At 35.6% G+C, this 24,450-nt stretch overlaps 1 protein-coding gene across 14 annotated transcripts in view; it reads right to left on the reverse strand.

The window, feature by feature from the left end:
• TMCC1 (transmembrane and coiled-coil domain family 1) overlaps nucleotides 1-24,450 on the reverse strand; it is a 222,694-nt gene that overhangs the window by 103,640 nt on the left and 94,604 nt on the right. The window contains exon 1 of one of the 14 annotated variants that reach the window (XM_019646018.1): nucleotides 18,723-19,383. The exons of the other annotated variants lie outside the window; for them this stretch is intronic. Coding sequence (XP_019501563.1) covers nucleotides 18,723-18,761 — 39 coding nt within the window. The 5' untranslated portion in view covers nucleotides 18,762-19,383. Of the gene's footprint in view, nucleotides 1-18,722; nucleotides 19,384-24,450 lie in introns of those variants that run through there. 14 annotated transcript variants of the gene reach the window in all.

A 24,450-nucleotide genomic window follows, 5' to 3' on the forward strand; every position in this document is an offset into this window, starting at 1 on the left:
CGGCGGCCCTGTTGCTCAGAGCTCACGCTCTTAAGTCAACTCTTAACCAGCTGAGCCACTCAGCCAGCCCGCTATGAATGTTTTCTTAATATACTACCTTTCTTACCACAGATCACCTTAATATACAAGTGTACATTGATATAGAAGCTCAACGTATAATGGTGAGCATGGAAGATAGTGTCTTTGCCCTTGTGAAGCTTACAGTCTAGTGGAATACAATGGCAATTCAAAATATTGAGATAATGCCCTCATGAGAGGTAGTTCACAGTGCTAAGAACACACAAAAAGGGGCAATAATTAGAGCTGGTGGGTCAGAAAAGTCTCTCTGGAGAAATGACATCTAAGCTGAGACCCAAACAACATTCTGGAGTTTTTGTATGTTTGCTTGTTTGTTGGGGATGGATAGTGAGTGGTGAGTAGGCAGCAACAGGGTTAGGAAAAGGGAGCAAGTACAAAAACAGCTACAGCATGACTCACTGGGGAACAAACAGTAATTTTTTGTGACTGGTGGATAGCAAGGGAGGAAAAGGAGAAAGATGAGGCTAAAGAGGCAAGCAGAGGCCAGGTCATAAAGAATCTCTACAGGTCATGTTAGGGGAATTTCAACTTTATTCTGAGGAAGCCAATGAAGACTTTTCAGCAGAGAAAAGCCTTAGTGAAATCAGTCTGCAGCATCCAGAATGGATTAGATATGGGGAATGATGGTACAGGGGACCAGTGAGGAGACTGCCATAGGAATCCATGTGTGACACTGGGATGGAGACACGTACATTCAAATACCTGCTATTTGAGAGACATTTAGGAAATAGAATTATTTTTATTGGTTGGGAGGATATACAAGGAAAAAGAAATTGAAAATAATGCCTAAGCTTCTGTCTTAATCAACTGGGTAAATAGAGGGTGACATTTAATAAGAAACATTGGAAAAGAAGTAGGTTTGGGAAAAGAAAAGGGAGGAGAAGATGGGTTCTAGTTTTGACCATGTTAAATACTGGGCAGCTGTGATGCATCCCAGAAGTGAGCAAACTGGCTCTTTCTCTCATTTCCAACATTCAATCCATCACCAAGTCTGTCAAGTCCACCTTTAAAATATAGCACAAATCTGTCCATCTCTCTTCTCTTCCTATTGCAAAATATCATTATGTTCCTCCATGGTCTACATGTACACATATCCACTTCAATTATGTAGTCTCCATACTGTAGCCAGCGATCTTTTAAAAATGCATATCAGATCATATTGCTCCCTATTTTAACCCTTGAAGGGGGCTACCTATTGAATTTTAGAATTAAATCAAACTTCTTATCACAGCCAAAAAATTCCTCCATGATATGCACTCTTTTTCATCTTTATCAATCATTCTCACTTATAAAGTGTTCCCTATATTGGTTAAGTTCTCCCCTGCTTTTAGGACTTTTGGACTAGGGAACTGCCCTACGTCCCATTATTCCCTTATCCTCCCTCAACATACAACTCTTGTTCTTTGCCTTTAGATCTCATCTCAAATATCATCTCAGAGAGCCCTTTCTAACCACTTTTATTGTATCACCTTGATTTACTGTCATCATAGCACTTACTAGAATCCGTAATCTTGTTTATCTGTTCCCTACAATATAAGCACCATGAGAATTGAAACCTTGTTTATTTTTTTCAGTGCTGTATTTTATGTAGATGGTACAGAGTTGATCTTCAATAAATGTTTACTGAATTAACAAATAAGTAAATGAAAAAAATAAACGGAACTGAAGCTCAGCTCAGAAGGAAAATCTCAGCTGGAGATATTGATTTGGGCCTCTTCCACATGTGAATGACAAACGATGCCAAGGCACAGATATTACCCATGGGAACTATAGAGAAAGAATAAAAGAGAGCTTAAAACAGAGCCCAGAGGAACATTAACATTTAAAGAATGAGCAGAAGAAGAGGGGCACCCAAAAAGGAGTAAAAAGGAAGAGCCAGAGAAAAAGGAGGAAAACCAGAAAATATTCCCAAAGTGCTAGATGCTGTAGAAGAGCATTCTTTATTAGAAAAGCAGCTTGGCATTAAGGAAAAGTATATAGTCAAAGAAGTCAGACATATATAATCAACAAACATTTTTCAAGTATCTACCATGTGCCAGGAACTATGCCAGAAGTTGGGACAAAAAAACTTAAACAAGAAAACAGATTAAACACTATTTAACGCCTGTTCAAAGATGGATACAATCTTCTCTAAGTGTGCTATGAGCAAGTCCTAATCTGAATCTTAATTATCACAACTGCTGAGAGATTAAACGAGATCTTGTTCATAAAGTGTTGAGTACAGTATCTTGAACACAATAGGCACCCAATAAATCATAGCTACTACTTTAAAATGATCTTCCCCTCACTGATGAAAAAAATATACCAAAATAACAGCACACTTTAGCAATTTATAGCAATCTTCCTACGGGAATAATCTGATTTTTAAAATCCCTATCTATTCTGAGACTACTAAAACAAGCAAAGGGACAGGGTTTGCTATGGGAAAACTAGAGAGGTATCATCTCACGGTTTTTTCCCAAGATTCCAGTTTGGTTTCAGCACAGGCACAGAAGTATTTAGCTGACTCAAAAGCAGCTCAACAGACTCACTTCAGAGCACAGCTATTTCTTTAGTTACCCATCCCCCAGAGATAACTCAGGAAAGACCACATACCTGCCTTCCCCCTCAAAACACAAGCTCCTTGGTTTATCTTATTCCAGAACAAGACTTTCCAACTTTTCTAAAACTAGACAGATTAGAAGAAAAAGAACAGTAACACAGTCCAAATATATCTCATTTTTTGTGCTTTTATTTTGTCGGATTATATTTTTTGGTTATCCCAGTGAGAGTCAAGAGGTTTGCCTGTTTTTAAATAAAGAAGAAAAGTAAAATGAGCTGAAAGAACACAGATTTCTCAGAAACACTAAACAGGAGAAAAATGCCAGAATCTTTCTCACTTAAATTCCAATTGGGAACAGGAGGCTGAAATATCATTAACCAATAGGAACCTTAATTTTGCATGCCATGCAATCCAACCCCCAACCAAAATGCCTCCTTCCTACCAGCACACACTACTTTGCATTGATTTCCCTCTACTTTAGTTGTTGCCTAAACTCCAGCCATCGAGGCTCCAGTGGTATCTTGTGGCCAAAGGGAAATTATTTTTCTTGCTTCTTTTATTCTTCTCTAACAGACTGCTAGTTCTTTTATCCAGACCATGTGGGCAGCAGGGCTAAAGGCCTTTTGCCAGTCGTACATGCTTAGCAAGCAAAAAGTAAACAAGACACATTCTTCTAAGCTGAAATATTCTAAAAGCAAACTACAGCATTTAAGTTTCTGAATATTCTCAGGTAAATAGTCTATTAGTAGAGTATATGGATAGACTGAGGTCTGGAATAAAAAGAAACCAATTTAAAATTTAAACATGGAGAAACGTTTTTATTTAATATTAAGGCCAAAAGAACATGAAATTGAAAACTAAGAGATAGATATCCTGATCATGATTTTATCACTATAATATTGTGCTGTGCCTTTGTTTACTCATTGATAAAATAAGGCTAAAAATACTTTTCCCCTTTTTGCCTTCAATATAGGAAGTATACTTCTTTCTCAAGGTAATATATTCCCTTTGAAAAAAATTATTAAACAGCCTAACTCCATCCTAACAGAGTTTTGTTTTATAATTTGTGGGTGTTTTCTTCTGAGAATTTAGCATCAATCAATTGTATCTTGATTTGGCAATTCATTTGGAATTGAATGACTTACAGCAGAAGCACAAAAAAGTATATTTTCCATCATAATATACAGATTACGTAGCAGAAGTAAATCAAGTAAGAGTGGTCATGTACTCTCAGAAATGAGTTGGTATCAGAAATTAAACACCAAGATGTAATTTCCAGCTTTAAATTCCCTTGTCTGATTTTATTTCTAAGATATCATTACAAACTTAAAAGATCTCTTATATTTTAACTTTTAATTTTCCACATAGGACTAAAAACCAACAAAGTCTCTTAAGATCATTTTTTTTCCCCTAGTAACAACCATAATATAAAACAATCTTCTGTATCCTTAACAATCTTAATTTTTTTCTCTTTCTCCAGGTTGCATTCTCATCACCTGTAATCACCATTTCACTAAAAATTCTCTTTCCAATATCACATCATATTTTAAAGATGTAAAAAAGTATTATTTCTGTAATCAGGGAAACTTCTTGCTTCCCCATCCCAGCTTTATTGAGAAATAATTGACCAATGTGTCACATTTAACTTATATAGCAGATGGTTCTTTATTTTTGTGAAATAAACATTTTTAAAAATTAGTTTCAGCTGTATAACACAGTGCGATATACTTTTTACCCCTCAAAGTGACAACCCCCCCAATCCGCCGCCCCACTTCCCCCCATATCATACATATCTATTACAATTACCTTGACTCCACTCCCACACTATACTCCATATCCCGTGACTATATATATATTCAATTATAGTTGACAAAATGGTTCTTTAATATCATGGTAAATATCCTCAAAGAGTGGTGGGTAGGTAATTAAAAGTTATTTTTAAAAAATACCTAAAGTCTTAATCCTAAAGATTTGCCTCTGCATTCCTTTTAGATCTTAGCAGATCAAGTGGCCTGAAGAACAGGAAATATTATGAAGTCCTATCTTCTCAAGTAAAATTCCAATCAGACTAACAATCTACATCTTAAACCAAAGCAGAATAATGTGCAGTAAGGCATGACTCTTTTTCTGTATACACACAATCAGAAGATTTGGTCATTAAATAGTTTCGGTAGATCTAAGGACTATTTCTAGCTTCACCAATGATATATCCTACAGTCTTGAGTCAATTACTTCATCTTCCTAGGTAGCAGTAAGTGGAAGATAATACTCTGTCACTTTTATCCCTGCCTGTCATGCCAGAATAGTTTATTCAAAGGTATTTCTGGAACCAAAAAAAACCTTTGGTTTGATTTTACGGCCTCTTCCAATTGTATCCCATTTCAATCCCCCCGTTTCACTGCCAGGCTTCTCAAAGGAAGCTAGCTATCCACACTTACCATTTCCACTTCTCCATCCCACATTCCATTTTCTTATCACTCTGCTATCTAGCTTCCACCCTACTCTACTGAAATTGTATTTCTCAAGTAAGATTTTATTGTCAACATAATGGGATAAACTGTAAATTGAAGAGGTCAGCAGAGAATTTGACATTTACAAGTTGCAAACTTGTAAATTGCTCACATGACTGAGCAACACTTCCCTCATTTAAATGAATGGATTAAATGATGATCTCTAGGGGCTCTTTCTCTACTAAATCTACATACAGCTGTATGACTAAATTCAGTCTTCATCTTTAATTTCTCTTTGACATTTGACACTAACCACCACCTCTATTACTTGCTCAAAACTTCTACTCATGACTTCAAGTACTATCTCTAAGCTAATATCACCACCATTACCTAACCCCAAACTCTGTATTTCCAAATATAAAATCTCTCTACTTTGCCATTCTATCTTCACCAAAGACATGAACTTGAACTTATACCCAAAACAACTAACCACCCTTCTTCTTGCCCCCAAAACCCACTTCCTTAATAATTTTATTCCTATCCCACCCCGAGCCTTGGCTTAAAATGCAAATCTTTCATCTTATTTTTATTAAATTCTGCTGATCCTTCCTTCTAAATAACAAATATTTTTCCTTTTTTAATTTCATCATTTATGGCTAATCTAAAAGCTTACTACTTGTTCTCTCAATCCTAGTCTGCTCACTCTCCAAACCATCCAATATTCTCTTGCACTGTTCAATACGGTAGCCACTAACCACAGGTGACTATTTAAATTAAAATGAAATAAAATCTAAAATTCAGTTCCTCAGTCATACTAGCTGCAGTTCAAGTGCTCAACTGCCACATGTGGCTAGTGACTATTAAACTGGACAGCAAAGATACATTCCCATCCTCGCATAAAGTTCTACTGGAAGGAGCTATAAAGTTAAACAAAACTTCTTAGCACACTATTTTACATCATGGGTTTTCTTCTATTTAAGAACATGAGCTGGATTGCAAACACTTAACCAAGCCAGTCCGAAATCTTTATCCTGGCATCTAAACCCTCCAGACTTAGCTTTACCAAACATCTTCGTCTATTTTCTTTGCCAACATATACTGTGTTGGCCAAGCTGTTTTCACTGATCATGTAGGGCACTATGCTCTCATTATCACATTTATTCATTTGATAAATACACAAACTATGTGTGAGACACTTCTAGGTTTCAGGGATACGCAGCGAAGAAAACAGACAATTTTGGACTGATTCTTTGTTTCCTCTCTCTTCGCTAGCTCTCTTGCCCATCTATCCTTCAAGTTCTCAGAGCACTAGTATATAGCCTACATTTGGACACAATTAAATAGAACTTAGTTTTGTCTTCTTTTGTGCTTTGTCTTCCCAACTAAAATTTAAACTACTTAAGGAATTTGGCATTTACTATCAAAACAGTGTTAACGTCCATTGAATTTAACTAAAATCAAAGAGTTATAAAAAAACAACAACACTGAAATCTTATTTTATATAGCTACAAATTGGGACAATAACATTTGTCCTATCTATTTTATAGGATCAACTGAATGAGATGATAACTTTGATTTTTCTTAATGGCAAGAAGAAATCTCCAGAGATTTATTATTTATAAAAAAGCTAAAAGTAACTAGGCAAAAGATTAGGGGTTTTTTGGTTGTTGTTGTCGTTGTTACTACATACAAGGGAAATGATGAAATCACTTCAAAATAGTTCAATACTAAATTTCCTGTTTGATAATAAAATACAATGTTCCATGAAATACTATATTCTTAATTCGGGGTGGCTCCTTTCTTCCCTTCCATTTTGTCAAGATAAACGATTCATTCATGTATTCAATAAATAGGACTAAGCATCCACTGTATTCTAGGTTCTGGAGATATATTAATAAACAAAACAGACAAAGACTCTCCAAGGGTTTACATTCTTGGGGTAGGGGAAAGGAGCGACAGACAAAATAAATTCGTAAACTATATAGTATACTAGAGTTACAGGATATTAAAAGGTAATAAATGCTGGGGATAAAAAATAAAACAATAATGTAATTTTATATTTTAGAGTGCTCTGGGAAGGTCTCACTGAGAAGATGACATTTAAGCAAAGGCTTGAAAGCAATAAGCAAATGAAAGAGCGTTTGGAAGAAGAGCATCCCAGGCAGAGGGCAAAGGTTCTCGGGGAGGAATATGCTTGGTATGTTACAGGAACAGCAAGGCAGCCAGTATGGTTGGAGAAGAACTAGCAAGGGGGAGAACAGAATATGAGGGCAGAAAAGTTAATGGAGACAGATTGTGTAGGGCCCTAAAGACCATGTAAAAGTGAGTGAAAAAGGAAAACACTGGAAGGTTTGATCATAGGAAGGGCATCATTGGTTTCAGTCTCAAGAGTATCACTCTGTGTCTTGTGATAAGGATAAACTCTAGTGGGGCAAGAGTGGGTAATGGGAGACTACGTAGGAGGTTGATGCAGTAATACAAGTGAAACAGGATGGTAGTGGAGACCAGAAATAGGCAATCCTTAGTTATATTTAAAAGTGGACCAAGAGGATCTGCTGATATATTGGGAGTGAGAAAGAGGCATCAAAGATGACTCAAAGATTTGGGGCCTGAAGGATGGAGGTAGCATTCATTGGGAAGGGGAAAACCAAGAGAACCAGGAAGGGAAAAGGATATCAAAAACTTAATTTTGGACACATTAAGTTTGAAATGTCTATTAGACATCCTAATGGAGATATAAAATAGGCAGCTGAATATACGGGTCTAGAGATCAAAGAAAGATTAGGACTGGGAATATGTGTTTGAGAATTGTCAACATATAGATGGTATTTAACACCGTAAGACTGGATGAAATCACCAAGAAAGTAGTAAATTGGACTGAGTTTAGGCTATAGGAATATTAATTAAAAGATCGGGGAAGAAGACTGAGATTAAGTGACTAGTGGGGTGGAGGCAAAATCATGAGTGTGGTACCCTGAAAGCCAAGTGAAGAAAAGTGTTCACTGAGGATAGTGACTAACATGCCTAATGTTGCTGAAAACCGAGAACTAAGAACTCATCACTAGATTTAGCAATATAGAGGACACTGGTGACTCTGGCAAAGCATAAACAGGGGAGTAGTAGCACAGGTGAAATTAGCAACATCAATACCAAAGCAAGAACAACAAAGGTCTATATTTTCAAACCTTCAAAGCTGTAGAATTAGAGTGGCTCTCACAGACGTAACAGTCTCTCGCACTGCTTACTCCTTGTTGCCTTTTATGCGGGACTACTTTTATTGGAGTAGAAGGAATTGGAAAAAAGGGAGAGGGGCATCTCTTGGGCATGCATGCCATTATCTTTTCCATGACTTTTCAGGTGGTTGCTGAGCACCATTTGTTTATCATATGAGTTGTGGTATGTTATTTCCTTTTTGTTGTTGTTTTATTTGAGGATAGACACGGGGAATATTTGGAAGCTAGTGGCAGAAAGAGCTTCCATTTTATCTGCTGAAGCATGATTCCTAACAACTTTAATGGTAGCAGACAAAAAGTTGTTTAAACACTCAGTTAATTTAGAAACCAGAATGGGGAATTCCAATTAGACTGTCCCTTAAGATAAGCTATTATATAGCAGCCTTTTGCCCTTTCCTTTAACTTGAAAAACAGGCAAGGTGGCTCTTAAAGCCACTATATACTCAAAACTTTACCAAGTCAAACACAAACGCATTTTTGTTATAACAGCTCAGTTACGTTTGTCAAACCTAGTGACAGTACTGCGTCACTATTCTCTTCAGGTGAATGAAGTATGAGTCCTTTTTCTCAGTTTAGCAAGATTCTGAAAGATGTTAGATTCCGAGCATTCTCTACATTTCCTAAATATCTAATGTATTTTCTCACTGAATAACAGAAAAAGGAAATTTCATTATGATGTTTCTAAGTAATGATGTTTATGTAGGAGTCTAACTGACAAAGTCAATATGGGAACAATTTCCTAAATCTCAAAAAGTCTACGACAAATAGAACACAGAAAACTCTCCAATAGTCACTACAGTTCTAGCATGTATTTTGTAATGATTTTTTTCACATGAAACAGTACTTATTAAAGGTGGTAGGTTATCACTCCTTGACACAGAGCTTTAATTATTGGGGTGGGGGCTCTACTTTCCAACATGCATCCAAACAGGAAAAAAAGGACTGAAAGTCACTTTAGTGGCCTTGACTATTTAAAATTACTTGATAGTTGTAAAATGGTCTGGAATATTAGCTTATATTTAAGAGTTTTAAATACCATTCCAAATATATTCACATTCATTGTTTACTTGTTTCTATGAGATAAATAACAGTAAATATCATTATGCCATTTTAAGATTCAGGAACTGAAGCACAGAGAGAATATTTGTCTAATATCACACAGACTAGAATAACGCTGGATTTCTACTTCAGGGTTCTTATCACATCAAAAAGATGATTTTAGAAATGTGGATACCTATAATTCAGGAACCAGGATGAAGCTGCCAACTTATTGTCATTTCTGATTTTTAGATTTGTCTAATAGCTGGCAGAGAAGATAATATTAGCAGAGATTCAACAAATATTTATTTGTTGTCTACTAAGTGGCACGTTTTATCAGACAAGAGATTACTCTGCAGCAGAAGGGAGGCTGGATTAGAATAGAAGTAGACTGAGGTGGGGATGGTAGCAGTAGTATGGGAACAGATGGAAGAAAGTAGACAAGGAGACTAGGCATTTTTTTATTATTCTTTATACACAAATTCATTCATGAAACAAATATTTACTTAGCACTTGCCAGGTACCAGACATTACTCTATGTTCCTGGATACAGAAGTTAACAAAATAGATAAAACAGTCTTATCATAAGGTTTACATGGGAGGAGGGGGACAAAAAGTAAGAAAAATATATAGTATATCAGATGGTAATAAATATACTGGAGGGTACAAAGAAAAGAAATGAGAAGAGAAATAAGGAATGCTGGGGGAAAGTGTGTGTGTGTGTGTGTGTGTGTGTGTGTGTGTGTGTGTGTGTAGGGAGTGGTTTCACTATTTTAAAGAAAAGTCAGTCAAAGCCTTGCTGTAAAGGTGACCTCTGAGCTGAGACCTCAAGGATATATGACAGCATTCCATGCAGATACTTGGAGAAAAAGCCTTATAGGCAGAAGGAAGAACAAGTGCAAAAGGCCTGAGGCAAAACTGTGGTGCATTTGAAAAACAGTACGGAAGGGGTATAGCTCAAGTGTATGAGTAAAGGAAAATAGTAAGAAATGAAGCAGATATTTATCTTTATACATAACCTACTATTTCCATTTACTATGTTCGAACTTCTCTCCAAGTTGGAGTATACATAGAATTTACATTATATGCTCTAAAAATCCTGAAGTCCCAATAGTTGGATGTTATCTGAATGCAGTGATCGATATCATTTCATAAGACACAAAACTCAATCATTCACCACTAGATACTGAATAGACTGGATCAGATTTCCAATTGTGTCCAAAGAGAATTTGTAACTGAGACCAACCTTTGTGGCTGGTTTCCTAAGTCTCAGCATACACTACACCACAAAGAGAATGGGCAGTTATACTCAGGTATTGTTTGAGTCATTTCAGTGTCTATCTTCAAATAATTAGAAGACAGGGAAAGAATTCTTTTTTTTTTAATTATTATTGGGGATTTGGGGAATGGGAACAGCACTGGGGAATTGGGGGAAGGGGAACAGACAAGTTGCTGTCCTTTGTTCTTCAGTCTAGTTGTGGAGGACGTTGCTTCACTGGCCCAAGTTGGCACCATCACTGCGCTCTTCCCGGGCGAGGTACATCAGTTGCTGGCTTCTGGACAGCTGCTCACGGCAGCTTGAGGGCCGCTCATGCTGGCTGCTGGCTATACACGGTAGCCCATGGCAACCCACTGCCACAGGGGCTGCAGCCTACGCCGTCGCCGGCGACTCACAGCAGCCCAGCTCCAGGTTGAGCTGTTGTTCAGCATCTTAGCTGTAGAGGGCAGTGTCACTGGCCCTCATATGTGGGATCCGAACCGGGGCCCTCTGGCGTCCCAAGCCAGTTCTTAACCAATGCGCCACTCGGCCGGCCCGGGAAAGAATGTTAGACAAGTATGTTAAGACTTACAGTCAAAATTTCATATACTAATCAGTAATATTAAAATAACCCACATATATTATCTTGAAGAGTTTCCTAGATTTACCCCTCTGTTAACTCAACAGAAGTTAAGAAATTTAGTTTGGCAACGCAATTACCCTGTTAAATTTCCCGATAGAAAATATAAACTAAATCTTATGTTAGCTTTTTGAAAGGATGTTCATGTTAGAAGTCCCTAAAAATAACAGATATTGAATGTGACACGCCTCTTTCCCGCTCAACAAAATCGTATCTGGGGATCCTGCCCCCTTCCTGGAATACTGTCCTCCTGTCCTCCATCCATCTCAACGATTTGCAAAGGAAGTGTTTCCTCCAGGAATATGCATCAGATTGGTGATGGATTTTTCAAGTCACCTCCCAAATTACTTCTACCTTGAGCTCAAGTCACATTCTTGAGGCATTTTGGGGATATCAGGGGAAAAGGAAAGTTGAGAACCACTGATCCAAATCCTTTAGGTCCCACTAAAATCTCACTTTCTCTACATGGCTTTTCAAGTCTATCTCAGGTTCAAAAGAAGAGTTAATTCCCTCTTCAAAATGTATATTACATATTATTAATTTCATGAAAACGAAATGCTTATTTTAGTTTTTCACCTGTCTTATCTCCCCAGTTATGATGAACTTTTCCTCAAGAGTAAGGTTTTTTTTTGCCTAAGAAAAAGGACTTGAGTTCCTATACACCATCACATGAAGAAAAATTTGTTGTGTATAAATTTCTATTGAGAGGAATGTCTGTTTTCATAAAAAATTTTCAAATTTTCTCCTGAAAAGCAAGAGGTAGAAGAAAGGTTTATCTTCTCAGTGCCTGGACTCTAACATATAAGTGCATGACTAATTCACTAAGTTTACTAGCTATTCTCAAATTTGAATTATCCAGCACTAACTAGAACCAAACTCTAAGTCTGTCCATTAGAACTTATTTATTTACTTTTGTTCAGAACACTGTTTAAAATGAGATCCCTCCTGGTATAAAACAGGATGTTTTCTCTGGTGTTTGTTATCTAAAGTAATTTTTCATAGCACTAGATATAACCCAGACCCCAAACAGATCATTGCATAATTTTACGTTCTGAAGGGATCCTAGATAACACCTTTCAGATGCAGAGAAAGCTTCAGAGAAGTCAAACGACTTATCCAAAGTCACATAACCAGCCATAGTTTACTTAACTTCAGTGACAAAACACCTTTGAGATAAACTTTATTAAATGAAAAGTTATGAAATACATGTTTATTATATGTGCTATCTTTGGACTTTAGATACCACTGGCTTTAAGATGGATTCTTCTGAAACATTAAATTTCCAATAAAAACAGACAAAATAATCTGCTGCTTACAAAATATTTGATGGAACAGATTGGGATTTAATGGAGATTTCCTGTGCTACCACAGGCAAGTTCCATTTGCACTGTTTTCTTCTTATTCAACATGTTTTGCAGGATTCTGTCACGGGCCCAAGTATGTAGCAGAAGTTAGGTCCTAATTAACCCTAGGGTGTCCAAAAGAGTAAATTCTTTTCATTTTCTCATATAGGCCAAAATGATTAAAAATAAATCAGAATATTTCATATTAAGTATTAAATGCAACTTACATGTATAGGCATAACCAAGTGAAATGTGTTCTTGCTTTTATACACCATTCTCAAAATGTGCTTTCAGAGTAGTATTGTTAACTTGCTCCAAAGAGGTCCATTTAAAGAATTTTTAAAGGGTTGGTAATTCTATACTACAAACTCATGTGTTACACAAAAAGCTTATCTTCAATCTGTAAATAACATGGATGGTTGGGATAAAATACCAAGCCCAGAAGAATATCATCTTTCAATTATCAACCTTTAAGTAAACAATTGGCAATATTTTTCACTGAAGAATAATGAACCTGAAATTAACTTCTACACTGAGAACTTTTAACATATTTGACTAAGGCTATTATTTAAGAAAGTGTACAAACATGGTAAGAAGTTTTCAAAAGCAAGTCTCCCTCCCACTCTCAAACCAAGTCTCCCATACTCTCTTCCCAGAGGCAATCACTGTTACCTATGCAAAGACAGCCTATGTATATACATATATTTTAAAAGGGGGGTGGGGTGGGGAATGTGTGTGCGTGTTTCAAAGTACAGTTTCCAAGAAAACACTTTTTTCAAAAATACTTATAGAATGACAAAATAATAAAAATACCATCACCTTAAATTCAAGAGGCAACACACTTCCAAGGAGATTTAAATATCAGTAGCACATTCCACTCTCTCAGATCTAATCAATAACTTACTGTTATTTTTAAAATTTAAATTGGCATCCATATCACAAAAATATTTCAGAGTTATAATACACATATTTCTAAATTAGTTTCTCTATTTTAACATGTTATTGCCATTAAATTTGAATAGGAAAGTCATTCTCTATTCCTTACCTATTCCCATCACATCTACAATACATGGAAATTGATCTTACTAAAGGTCTCATTTCATATAACAGAAGAACATCATCGGTCTTCCTATTTTGGTTATGTAATACATCACAATGATCCTATAATGCTGATGACACCACTGCTTGATTTATGCCTCCTGAAAGTGGGTTAATGATTAACTGGAAGATGTAACATTTAACAGCTAGCAAAATATAAATGCAAAACATTGTATTTCCAAGTATGAAGCAAGTCAATGTCTGAGGTAACTTAGAGAAAATTAATTAATTAAAAAAGCATAAAAAATAAATGCTGTATACATTTTTATTATTTAAAAGAATCCATCCTGTACTGACTCCCTTGCCTACGTATTTGAATTAATTACATAGAATATCACCTCACTGTATCCATATAGTACTTATCATTAAAGGGGTTCAAAATACTTTTTAAAAATTGTGGTAAAATATACATAAAATTTACCATTTTAGCCATCAAAACACTTTAAAAAGAGCATATTTAATTTACTTAAGATGGAAATGAGAGATCCCTATTCCTTTTACTAATATGAATATATTCACAAATAGATCAAATCAGTCATGTATATTATCACAGGTCATAAACCCAAAAGAAATCGGGTAGAAACTCAAAGGAAACTACTTTTGAAAAAATCAGTTTTTATTAAGAATTCAAATTATGATGAACACTTCTCTAAATTGTAAGTTTCTTAAGCTGATACCAAACTGCTACTAAATAACAGGATGCTATCAAATATAAAAAAGGCAAGAATAATATTTTTAGATAAAAATGTTTTCAAGTGCTCTACAAGTCTGGATTAGATGATTTCAATAAATCAACAGCAGAACTGGGAGGGAAAAACCACAACTCCTATTTTTTGGCCATTAATCTCTTCACAGGCCAACCCAGGTACATATGGGCATGATTTTTATCTTCTATATTTTTGTAGTCATATGAAAAACTTTAATATAACAAAACTGAGTAGGAAAGAAAATGAGGATGACTGAAAAAGAATCAAGTCATCATTGATTTGCTAATTATCTTTGATATAGAAAGTGGATTCTGTGTGGCTATACCTATCCTAAAGAAAGTAAGCCCCCCATGAAAATGTGAACCCCAAACTGAGATAACTATTCAAATTCTTACCCAGAAAATTAAAGTTCAAGCTATTATCTCAGAACAAACTGCATAGCATTTATCTTTCATTTCAGCAAGGTCAAAATGTATGTTCACATTTTCTTACACATATGTAAACAAACAATAGAAGGATAAACAAGAAACTGGTTACCTGTGGAGAAAAGGATATGAACTAGCTGAAATGACATGGTTGGAAGCAAGATTTCAGTTAGGTAATTTTTGAACTATGAAAACGACTACCATTCAAAAGTAAAATAAAAAGGTATAATATTTTAATGAAATAATCAATCTTAAAACTGTTTTTTCAAAGCCTCCCCAGTTTTTAATCATACCTTCTAAAAAACTGAAGTTCCTGAAAAAGAAGGAAAAAACTGATTTCCTATTATGCATTTAAAAAATGTGTGTGGTGGGGGTTGAGCTAGAGTGAGAAAAGACAATGCTTTCTGAATGTCTAACTCACTGTATTTTATCCCTTAAAAATTATAGAAACCCAAGAGTAAATTTTCCTCCTTAATAGAAAAATTTTAAGAGGCAGTTAAGCTTCAACTAAATTTAATATAGCTTTATTAAATCAATCATTTTATTTATTCCAGTTGATGATTCTTTGGCTAAAGAAAACAACTTTAATTGTGGGAAACACCAAGTTTTACCAATAAATCTAAACCCTATTATTAGATACTAATTTCAGCTCTCTGGGAAAAGGCTGTTCTAAGGAAGTTGCCAAAGTTATTTACTATACTGTTTTCTATAAGCATGGATAAACATATGGAGCAATATCAGAGACCATGAGAGTAGAATGACTGATACATCGAAAGTTATAGAGGCTCAGAGGGACACTTGTCTTAGGGAGACCACTTCATGGACAGTGTAGGTGCCTGACCACTGCAGTGCACACCTGAAGCTGAATAATAATGAATGTCAATAATAATAATAATGAATTTAACATATATATGTGTATATAAATATATATATATATATGTGTGTGTATATATATATATATATATATATATATATATATATACATATATATATATATATATATATATATAGTCACAGGATGTAGAGTACAGCATAAGGAATAGTCAGTGGAACTGTAACAGCTATATACAATGTCAGAGGGGTAATAATAGATTGGGGGAGGGGGGCTATCACTTTGTGAGGGGTGTAAATGCCTAACTATTACATTGTGTTGTACACCTGAAACCAACTTAAAAAAAAAACAAACAGTTTATAGAGGCAATTGGTGTGGGGAAACAAAATGGGTTTGGAGTTATACCTAAGTTTGAACCTGACTCTCTACCTCCTGCTAATCTTGGGCAAAAGACTCAACTCCTCTGAACCTGTTTCTTTAATGACAAAATGAAGCCAATACCACCTAATTTAAAGAATCATTAAGAGAATTAAATGAAATGTCCACATTGTCAGGTTTCAGGCTATTTTGGCTGGCTCATGCAGAGGACTTAAGTTAAAAGGCAGGGGAAAAAAAGCTTTCCTTAGTGAATATTTTTGAAGTCACATGTGAGAAAATAAAGGAAGTAAATAATCTAAAGTGGCAAGGAAAAGACAGAACTTTTCTGGGAGTCAGGTAACTAGGATCTCGTCAAAGAGTATAAGCATTTCTCTCTAAAAATGAAAATTTTTACTTCATCTATTTCTTAATTTACTTCCTTCTTTTTACTTAGTTCACATGTGAACATCCATTAGCCTAGAAGAATCATTTGAATATTCTAGGGAAAATATCCAGTTTGAGTAAACATGACTATATCAAACTCAGAATAAAAAGCATCTAAATTAGATACTAGGTCTAAAGTCACTGGAAACGTTTATAAATAGTTTCAGAAAATTTCCAACAGAATTTAAAGATGATCACATGAGTACTTCTTTTTGTCAAGATAGGTAATTGTCTTTTTTTTTTAAATGAGATCTTAAGATCACTCTTATTTGCAAAAATACTTGTTACTAAATACTTGAAACTGCGATTGTTCAACTGTTCTTGACCTACAAAATACCCATTTCACTTTAAGTGTTCAATGTGTGCCAGAAATACCATACATTAAGGTACGACAGGTCCTCTGTTCTCAGGTTAACATGGATTTAGCCGAAACGAACAGAATAGAGACACAGTGCATTCACTGCAATTTAAAACAAACAAACAAAAAAACTTATGGACATAACTATTCAGTTTCTCCTTCATATTTAGTGCCATACCGACTGAAAAAAATTAAGAATATTATTTTTTCAATTCACTACTGAAACAGATACTATGTTAAGGGCATTTGATAGAAAACAAATTTCCTTAGATTTTTGTTTATACATCCAGCATAGTTAGTACCCAGAAACCACGTTAAAATGGAGGAGAGGGGCATTAGAAAAAGAAATTAAAAGAGGTTACGTCTTTGAGTGTTTTTATATAATGTACTTTCTATTTCTTCACGTTACAGATAAGATGTGCTCCTAAGTTGCCCAAAAGTGTCTTTTCTATAAATCACAGTCATACATGTAGCATACAGTGAAAAGAGTAGTTTAAGTTAAAAAATAATCGGGAGAGAAATATTGGTAGCAAAATACCTAGAATGCAGTTATTTTCTATTTAGAAAATTATCACCTGGCTCTCAGCTATTTCAGACACTCTTGCGCAGAAATGTCACCGCCCTAACAATCCACACATCTTCTGCTTTTTAAATGTACTACATATTTGAAAATACATGAACTAGAGGTTGTTGAAGTAGAAACAAAAATGATTTATTGTTTAGGAGAAATTTGGGGGCTTTCTATCACCCTCCCTGCCACCTGAAAAAGTAAGAAGGAAAGCACGTCAGATTTATCTTAATACACCTAAGAAGTTCCCGTTAGGCTTGGAGACCCAAGATAAAAGATGAAATTTGACATGGAGATGGAGGCAAGAGCTTTGTTCATTTTTGTTTGAGTGCACACTTTCTACACTGAAGTCATCTATGATGAACTAAATAAGGTTTTCCCTTATGATAATAACACATTTTAGGATTTAACAATTCTAACAATCAAGGAAGTAAAGACTGCCTACTGATTTACTATTCGTTTAAGCTTCTGTCTGCAGGGAATGAACTGTGACACAATTTAGCCATCAACTGCTATATTTTTAAAACAGCTTTCAAAGAACAAAATGGTTTTTGAAATCAAGCTCAATTCTCAGCACACCTCTTTCCAAACTAGTTTCTGCACTTGCTAAAAAGAGCTCAAAGACTAGGTCAAGAAAAGGCTGGCCACTGCCAGGACTGATTCATAAAATCAGCAGCCCCTCTTCAAAAGGGGCTTCATTTTTTTTTAATTTTATGCATGATTTTCTTAGATTAAAAGAACTTTCCCACCAAAGCTATACACAGGAAGCCTGTTTATCAAACAGAACTCTGTTAAAAATTGATTTCAGCCTCTGGTTACTGCTTTCCACACACTCCTTCATTAAGTATGCGAGTTTCTTTTCTTAACACGGCCGCTCATTTTAACATTTTCATGTGAGTCTTGCTTATTGAACTATTTTATTTTAGTTTTCTCCAGTTTAACGCTAAATTTTATATGAAAGCACTGATTCAACAGACCAATAAGGTTTTCTCATCTTGGTCAACAAGCTGCTGGATTAACTGCTAATTAAATATGCACTTTTAATCCACTATTCTCTCTTTCACGCACACCCTCTGGAAATTGTATGAGAAGCAAACTACAACTTTCTCCATATTCACAGATGACAGCTCTAGTTTTAAGGGAACAAAATCTGGGGTTGCCAGTGCAGTCAGCCTTAAACCTTTGTGTCTGTCAGAGAAAAGAACAAAAGGCAGCGCTTCCTCCCCCAACCCCTCCTTAGCGCTAGAGGAAGGCAGGCTTGACAGAACAGTTCTAGAGAAAAAGGAAGCCATGTCAAAGCTAGTGAGAGTTTTCCATAAACACACACATAAGGCTACTCAAAGCTACCCACCTTGGATAGCTGCCTCCTCAGGCTAAAGCGCTGGACCATGGTCACCCTGAGTAATCTTCAGACAAAGCAATTCCACGAAGGGGGCTGGTTTTTTAAAAAACAGCTTCTTGGAAAAGTCGGTGGCAAAACATTTTGAAGACTGTCACAGAAGTCCAAAGAATTTCCCTGGGAGTCTTAGCAAACTTGGAACCACTTCATTGTTGTATGGGGAGATACTGCAAAGCTGGGCGGGTGGACCGCGGCAGGGAGGGGCAGAATCCTGGAGTGCGTCGCCCAGTGCCAAGCTCTGCTAGCACTTCCTGTGAGTCAGCCGTGAGGGGTCCAGGCAGAAGGACCACCCCTTCCCTTTCCACCAAACCATTAGCCCAGGATGCCGCGGTGGTGCCACCTGAACTCCGGGGACGACAGACCTGATGTTCTGGTCTGTGTGGGAGGAGAAGTGGCGAGCCAGGGTCAGAAAGCTTCTGCCTCCAGTAGAAAACTGGCAACTGCAACAATTCCTCCCACCTTAACGTCCTCCCAGTGAAAGAGGGTCCCCTGCAAATTATAACACCCCTTCTCAACCTCCACCTTAGGTAATCCACTGGGTGAGATGGTGTGAATTAAAAAACGTGGCAAAAAGCCCCCGACAGTACCAGCTCTGCTCAGAGAAGGAAACTCCTCCCAACTGAGCTCGGCAGCTGTCCGGCTTTGTCTACAGTAATTGGCCAAGTCTTTCCTCTTATTCACAGGGAGGGGTCCGCCCTGGGAAGGAATGTCAGGTGCAGACAGGCAAGCTCTGAGGGTGACTTCAACTTCGTTAGGAAGTTCAACAAATTAAAGCTGCCTCCTGAGGTGACTGCCCTCTCTCATTAGAACAATGTAATTTTTAAAAATCTACACACAAAAAGAAAAACTTAAGAGTAAATTAATACAGGTAAAGAGGTATGAAAAATGGCAATCATGAAGGCAGTTCCAAAGATAAAAAATATTTTGCTATCATTTGCTAGTTTCTTCCTATCTATTTGATTCTGCTTCCAGACAACCAACGTTAAGGTTAAAGCTTCATTTAATGAAACTTTCTATTCTACATGCTCCTCTCTGAATTTCCATTACTTCCAAATGAATTTAATAACTGACCAGGACAGAACTTGTTGGCATTTATTAATCCTTCCCTGCTCCCGTGATTCTCAACTCCTTGTAAGCATGGTTACACGTCTTATGCTGCACACAGCCTTTGGTGGGATGACCCTACTACGTGCAGTCGCTGTGTTAGGCATTTCACATCTATCATCCCAGTGATTTTTCAAATAACCCTGTGAAATCTGTATTAATATCCCAACTGTTCAGATAAGTAAAGCAAGAATCTTCTCATAATATTATTACAAGTAAACCATATAGTGTTACTAATTTTTTTTTCATCAGGCAAGAAAAGTGAATTTAAAAAGAAAAATAGATTTTATGCAATGGTTATTCTTAACTATGCTAATATCACTTATTATTGCTTTCCAATTATCACCACATATGATGTACAATTTTTAACAATTCACCTAAAATGACACACACATACTTCACACTACCTTAGGAAGAGTAGAAAATATATACCAAATTCAAACAATATGCCAAGGTAAAAAATTACTCTAACCAAAATGTATATATAAAATTTTTATTCCGAAAACCTTAAATGGAAAAGGATTGAACATATTTAACTGAACTCTTTGTGAAATTCTTAAACTAAAAAAACTTTTAGATCAACAACTATGACTGAAAGTGAAGACTCCTTCACATCTAGGTTCAGACTATGCAATGTAACCTAATATTTAAACTAACTGATTGAAATTTAATTCCAGGTGAAAAGTAGGTTGACCGAGAACCTGAGTTCTGTGCTTTCTTTGTTTTTTAAATGGTAAGAGTACCAATACCTCCATTTTTTTCCCCTACACAGAATGAAACCAAGTACTCAGAAAACTTTTCCTGGGAATACAGGAAGAATTAATGAGATGCCAATGTGGAAATAATGAAATTCCTTATAGAAAGACATACTGTCTTTAAATATAGACATGAGGTGTTTCTGATATAAGTAACCAGATCATTGTTGTATTATTTCTAATCCCACATCACTCCCCCAAAAAGGGAAGAGGACGATAAAAGGAATTAGAAAAAAATGTCAAAAGTCTACAGACCCAGGTACATATTAAAAATCAATCATGAACTGAACAGGGTATAAATCCTCAGAGTTCCAGATATACATAAAAAAGACTTATGGATTAAAAAGGATGGTGTCTTCAAAAAGATGGAACTTAACTCATTTTTGTCTATTAAAATAAAAATAAAACTCTAATTGTTTAAATGACACAAAACTTGTTAAAAATCACTTGAGTGCATGATTGAAATTCATTCCTTGACAAAAACCTAAAAAACTGAAATGATCCTCTTTACTCTGTTTTGAGGAATCTGGCAGCTTTTTGGATGAAAATAGGAGACCAAGATCAAAGGTTACAAAAGAATAGCAGGAAAGATAGAAATGCACAACCTAGAGAAAAATTCACATCTCTTTAATCATTCCCTTATTACTCTTGGACCGAAATAAACAATGTGATTTTCAGTAATCTGTGACTGAAAACCCACATCTTCTTATACTCTATGTGGAGGCTGACAAGAACTGTCTAGGGAATTCTCAATCCTTTCTTGCACTCTTTGTGAATCTGTGAAAAGCTATGGACTCAGTCATTGGAGTGACATACATGAAATGCATGAATAGACATACACAATATTTTTTATACAATTTCAAATGATCCATGGATTCCCCTAAAGCTCATCCATAGACCCCATGTTAAGAATCTTGTCCCTATTATAACTTAAGAGCTGAACATTAATCACTAAGCGCTCTTGTCTTCTTTCTACCACGGTTAACAGTTCTTAGTAAAAGGGGGAAACAGAAAAAAAAAGCCTGTCTTTGACATGTTGGCCCCAGTCCCCAATACATTTTCTTTATTTGTATGTAAAATAATAATCTACTTCCAAAGCCACAAATGGTCTTTATGAAAGTCTTTTAAGTTTTTCTTCATTATGTAGAAAAAAAGGGAAAATATTATTTTATTCTCCTTGTTTTACCCATCATATATAACCCCACACTAGAGGTAACATTAATATTTTATCTTACTGTATTTTTTCCTGAACATGTATAAACATATACATGTTTGTTTGTTTGTTTGTTTTACAAAAGTAGGACTATCCTGTTTTCTGGTTTGCTTTATCACTAAAAAAATATATCACAAATAGATGAATACTTATGAAATTTAAACAATCATCCCAACTTAGATGGTTTCTATATTCAAAACTCCCTTTGCACCAGTCTCATTCTTAAAATTCTCTATAAACATTTTTTAAATAAGTAGATATTAAAGTTTTTATTATTGAATATCATGTGCCACAAAGTACACTTTTACAGAGAAGGAAAATAAAGTTCAAAGAGGTTTTCAAACTTGTCCCAAATCACGGAGTTGGTATTAGAGTCAGGACTAGAATCCCAAATACCCAGATTTCACTACATTGCTTTTTCTATCCATATCATGCTTCTTCCTATTTTTAATAATCTAAAATGCTCTAAAAAAAGAATAATACTTAAGATACTCAGGTAGTAAATTTTATTGTAAACTGAGGAATTATTCCATTTTAAAAACTTGAACCTTTATACTTTAAGTTATGAGTCAGTTTCCCTCTAGCCTGGCACACCTGAAGTAGTAGTACGTTTACAGTTCCTTCCTTATCTCTTTGATATCCAGTCCTGTAAGAGTTATATTAAATAAATCTTATTGTTCAAACACCACTGTGGGTTTTAACCAGCTTTCTGTGATAACCCAGAAGTAACTGCGCAGTGCCAGCTACCAGTCAATCAATAAAACTATAAGCCTTTAACCTTTAATAGGCTTTCATTATGCAACACCACGCCATTTCAGAAAGCCCCCTTTCATTCATGCTAAACAAGCATTTATGACGCCAGACACTTGACATGGAATGATACATTCCCTTTATGTAAGGATATTAGAATCTAGGAAGGAAATAGAAAACTTAAAACAATTGTCATAAATGTGGCAAATGCTATAATAGCAGTGATAACATAATGTGGCAAGTGCAATATAATAGGGACAGCAGCAGCACAAAGGAGGGAGTGTGATGAACTTTCTGCGGGACAATTAAGTCTTAAAATTGGAGTCTTTAAAGTTGAATAGGAATACTGCAAATGAAAAAGGTGGGGGGAGGCATTCCATGCAGTGGAAAAAAACACAAATTAAAGACACAGAGGTATGAATCAAGTGGTAAGTAAATTGTTTTTCCACGCTAACGAGGCAACATGTTATAAGCCTGGGGTGTTCAGAATATTATTTTGTTTGTGAAATGGGAATGTAGATTGTAACAAAATTCATTTATTCCTTTCTAAATTGTACCTGTTTGTTAACTATTTTTCTTTAAACTGTCCAAATGGGACTAGCCCATCATTTATAAATAATAATGTGATAAGTTCTCTCTTTACAGAAGTTATGATTCTTTTAATATTGTCTACCTTCAAAACAAAGAGGGAGGAAATCTATTTTCAAAAAGTTTTGTAAATAGTGCTGCCAGTTTCAGGATTCTCTGTGGCAATTCAGGCTCCTTAAATGACATGAGATTTCTGTCTTGCAGAAACAAACTTCTTTTGGGAATCCCACAACAGATACCACATTTTATCTACCTAAGATGAAGTAACTTGTGTAGTTATTTACAAAACTCCAAGCCACTGTCAATATAAATACCCCTGAAAGTAGTACAATTTATTTATTAAGTAGTAAGGAGTTCAAAGTTGTTGATCAAATAATTTGAATACTTCATCACATTCAATTCCATAAGTAACTCATTTTGAGGGTTGATTTAAACAGCAGCCAACTATGTCAAATAACGTTTTTATTTGGGTAAACTGGACATGGCTCTTTCAAATATGCTAAATTAAGGCTGCCTCCTTTTACATCAGCAACGTTTTAGGGTTTGCATTAATTTCCTCCAAAAAAAACCTCATGCCATACATCAATCACCTGCTGTGAATACATGAGGGAGAGAAGGGAAGAAAGAAGATGGGCAAAGAGTTTATTTTGTGCCTACTAAGTGCCTAACTAATATGATTATACAAAATATTTAAATTCTATAAAATCAAGTTTTTAAAATAATTTACAAGGTGTTTCACGTGCTGGTCCCTGCTTTCCCTCTCTAGATAGCTCACACTACTTGAACTTAACTCTAAATCTCAGCTTAGACTTCTGTTCCTTTAGGGAAGAAAGCCTTCTCTGTCAGCCCTCACCAGCTCCTTTCTCCAGCCTAACAACTGACTCTTCCTTACTATATTGTATTGTATTTTCTTTGTTTGCATCCCCCTCATCAAAACATAAGTTCCTTAGGGACAGGGACCTAATATGCTCATAGCGGTATTCTGGCACCTACTTTCTAGGCCCTTAAATAGTTATTGAATGAATGGCTTTAAAATATAAAGCAGTGGCTTGATGGCTCTATAAAACTTTAAGTTCCTAAGACATTCTGGATTTCCTTCTCTCTCCCTCAACCATCTCCCATACCCACAAATTCCTTGATCTTTCCACCTAATTAAATGCTACTTGTTCTTCTATGCCATTTTGTAAGAATTAATTTTAACTATTTGTCAATTATCTCCCATTTATAAATGACTCCTTATAATTTAACATTTTCTGATAAAATGTTTCTT

This window comes from Hipposideros armiger, unplaced genomic scaffold (genome assembly GCF_001890085.2).
Source record: "Hipposideros armiger isolate ML-2016 unplaced genomic scaffold, ASM189008v1 scaffold_96, whole genome shotgun sequence".
Taxonomy (NCBI): Eukaryota; Metazoa; Chordata; class Mammalia; order Chiroptera; family Hipposideridae; genus Hipposideros; species Hipposideros armiger.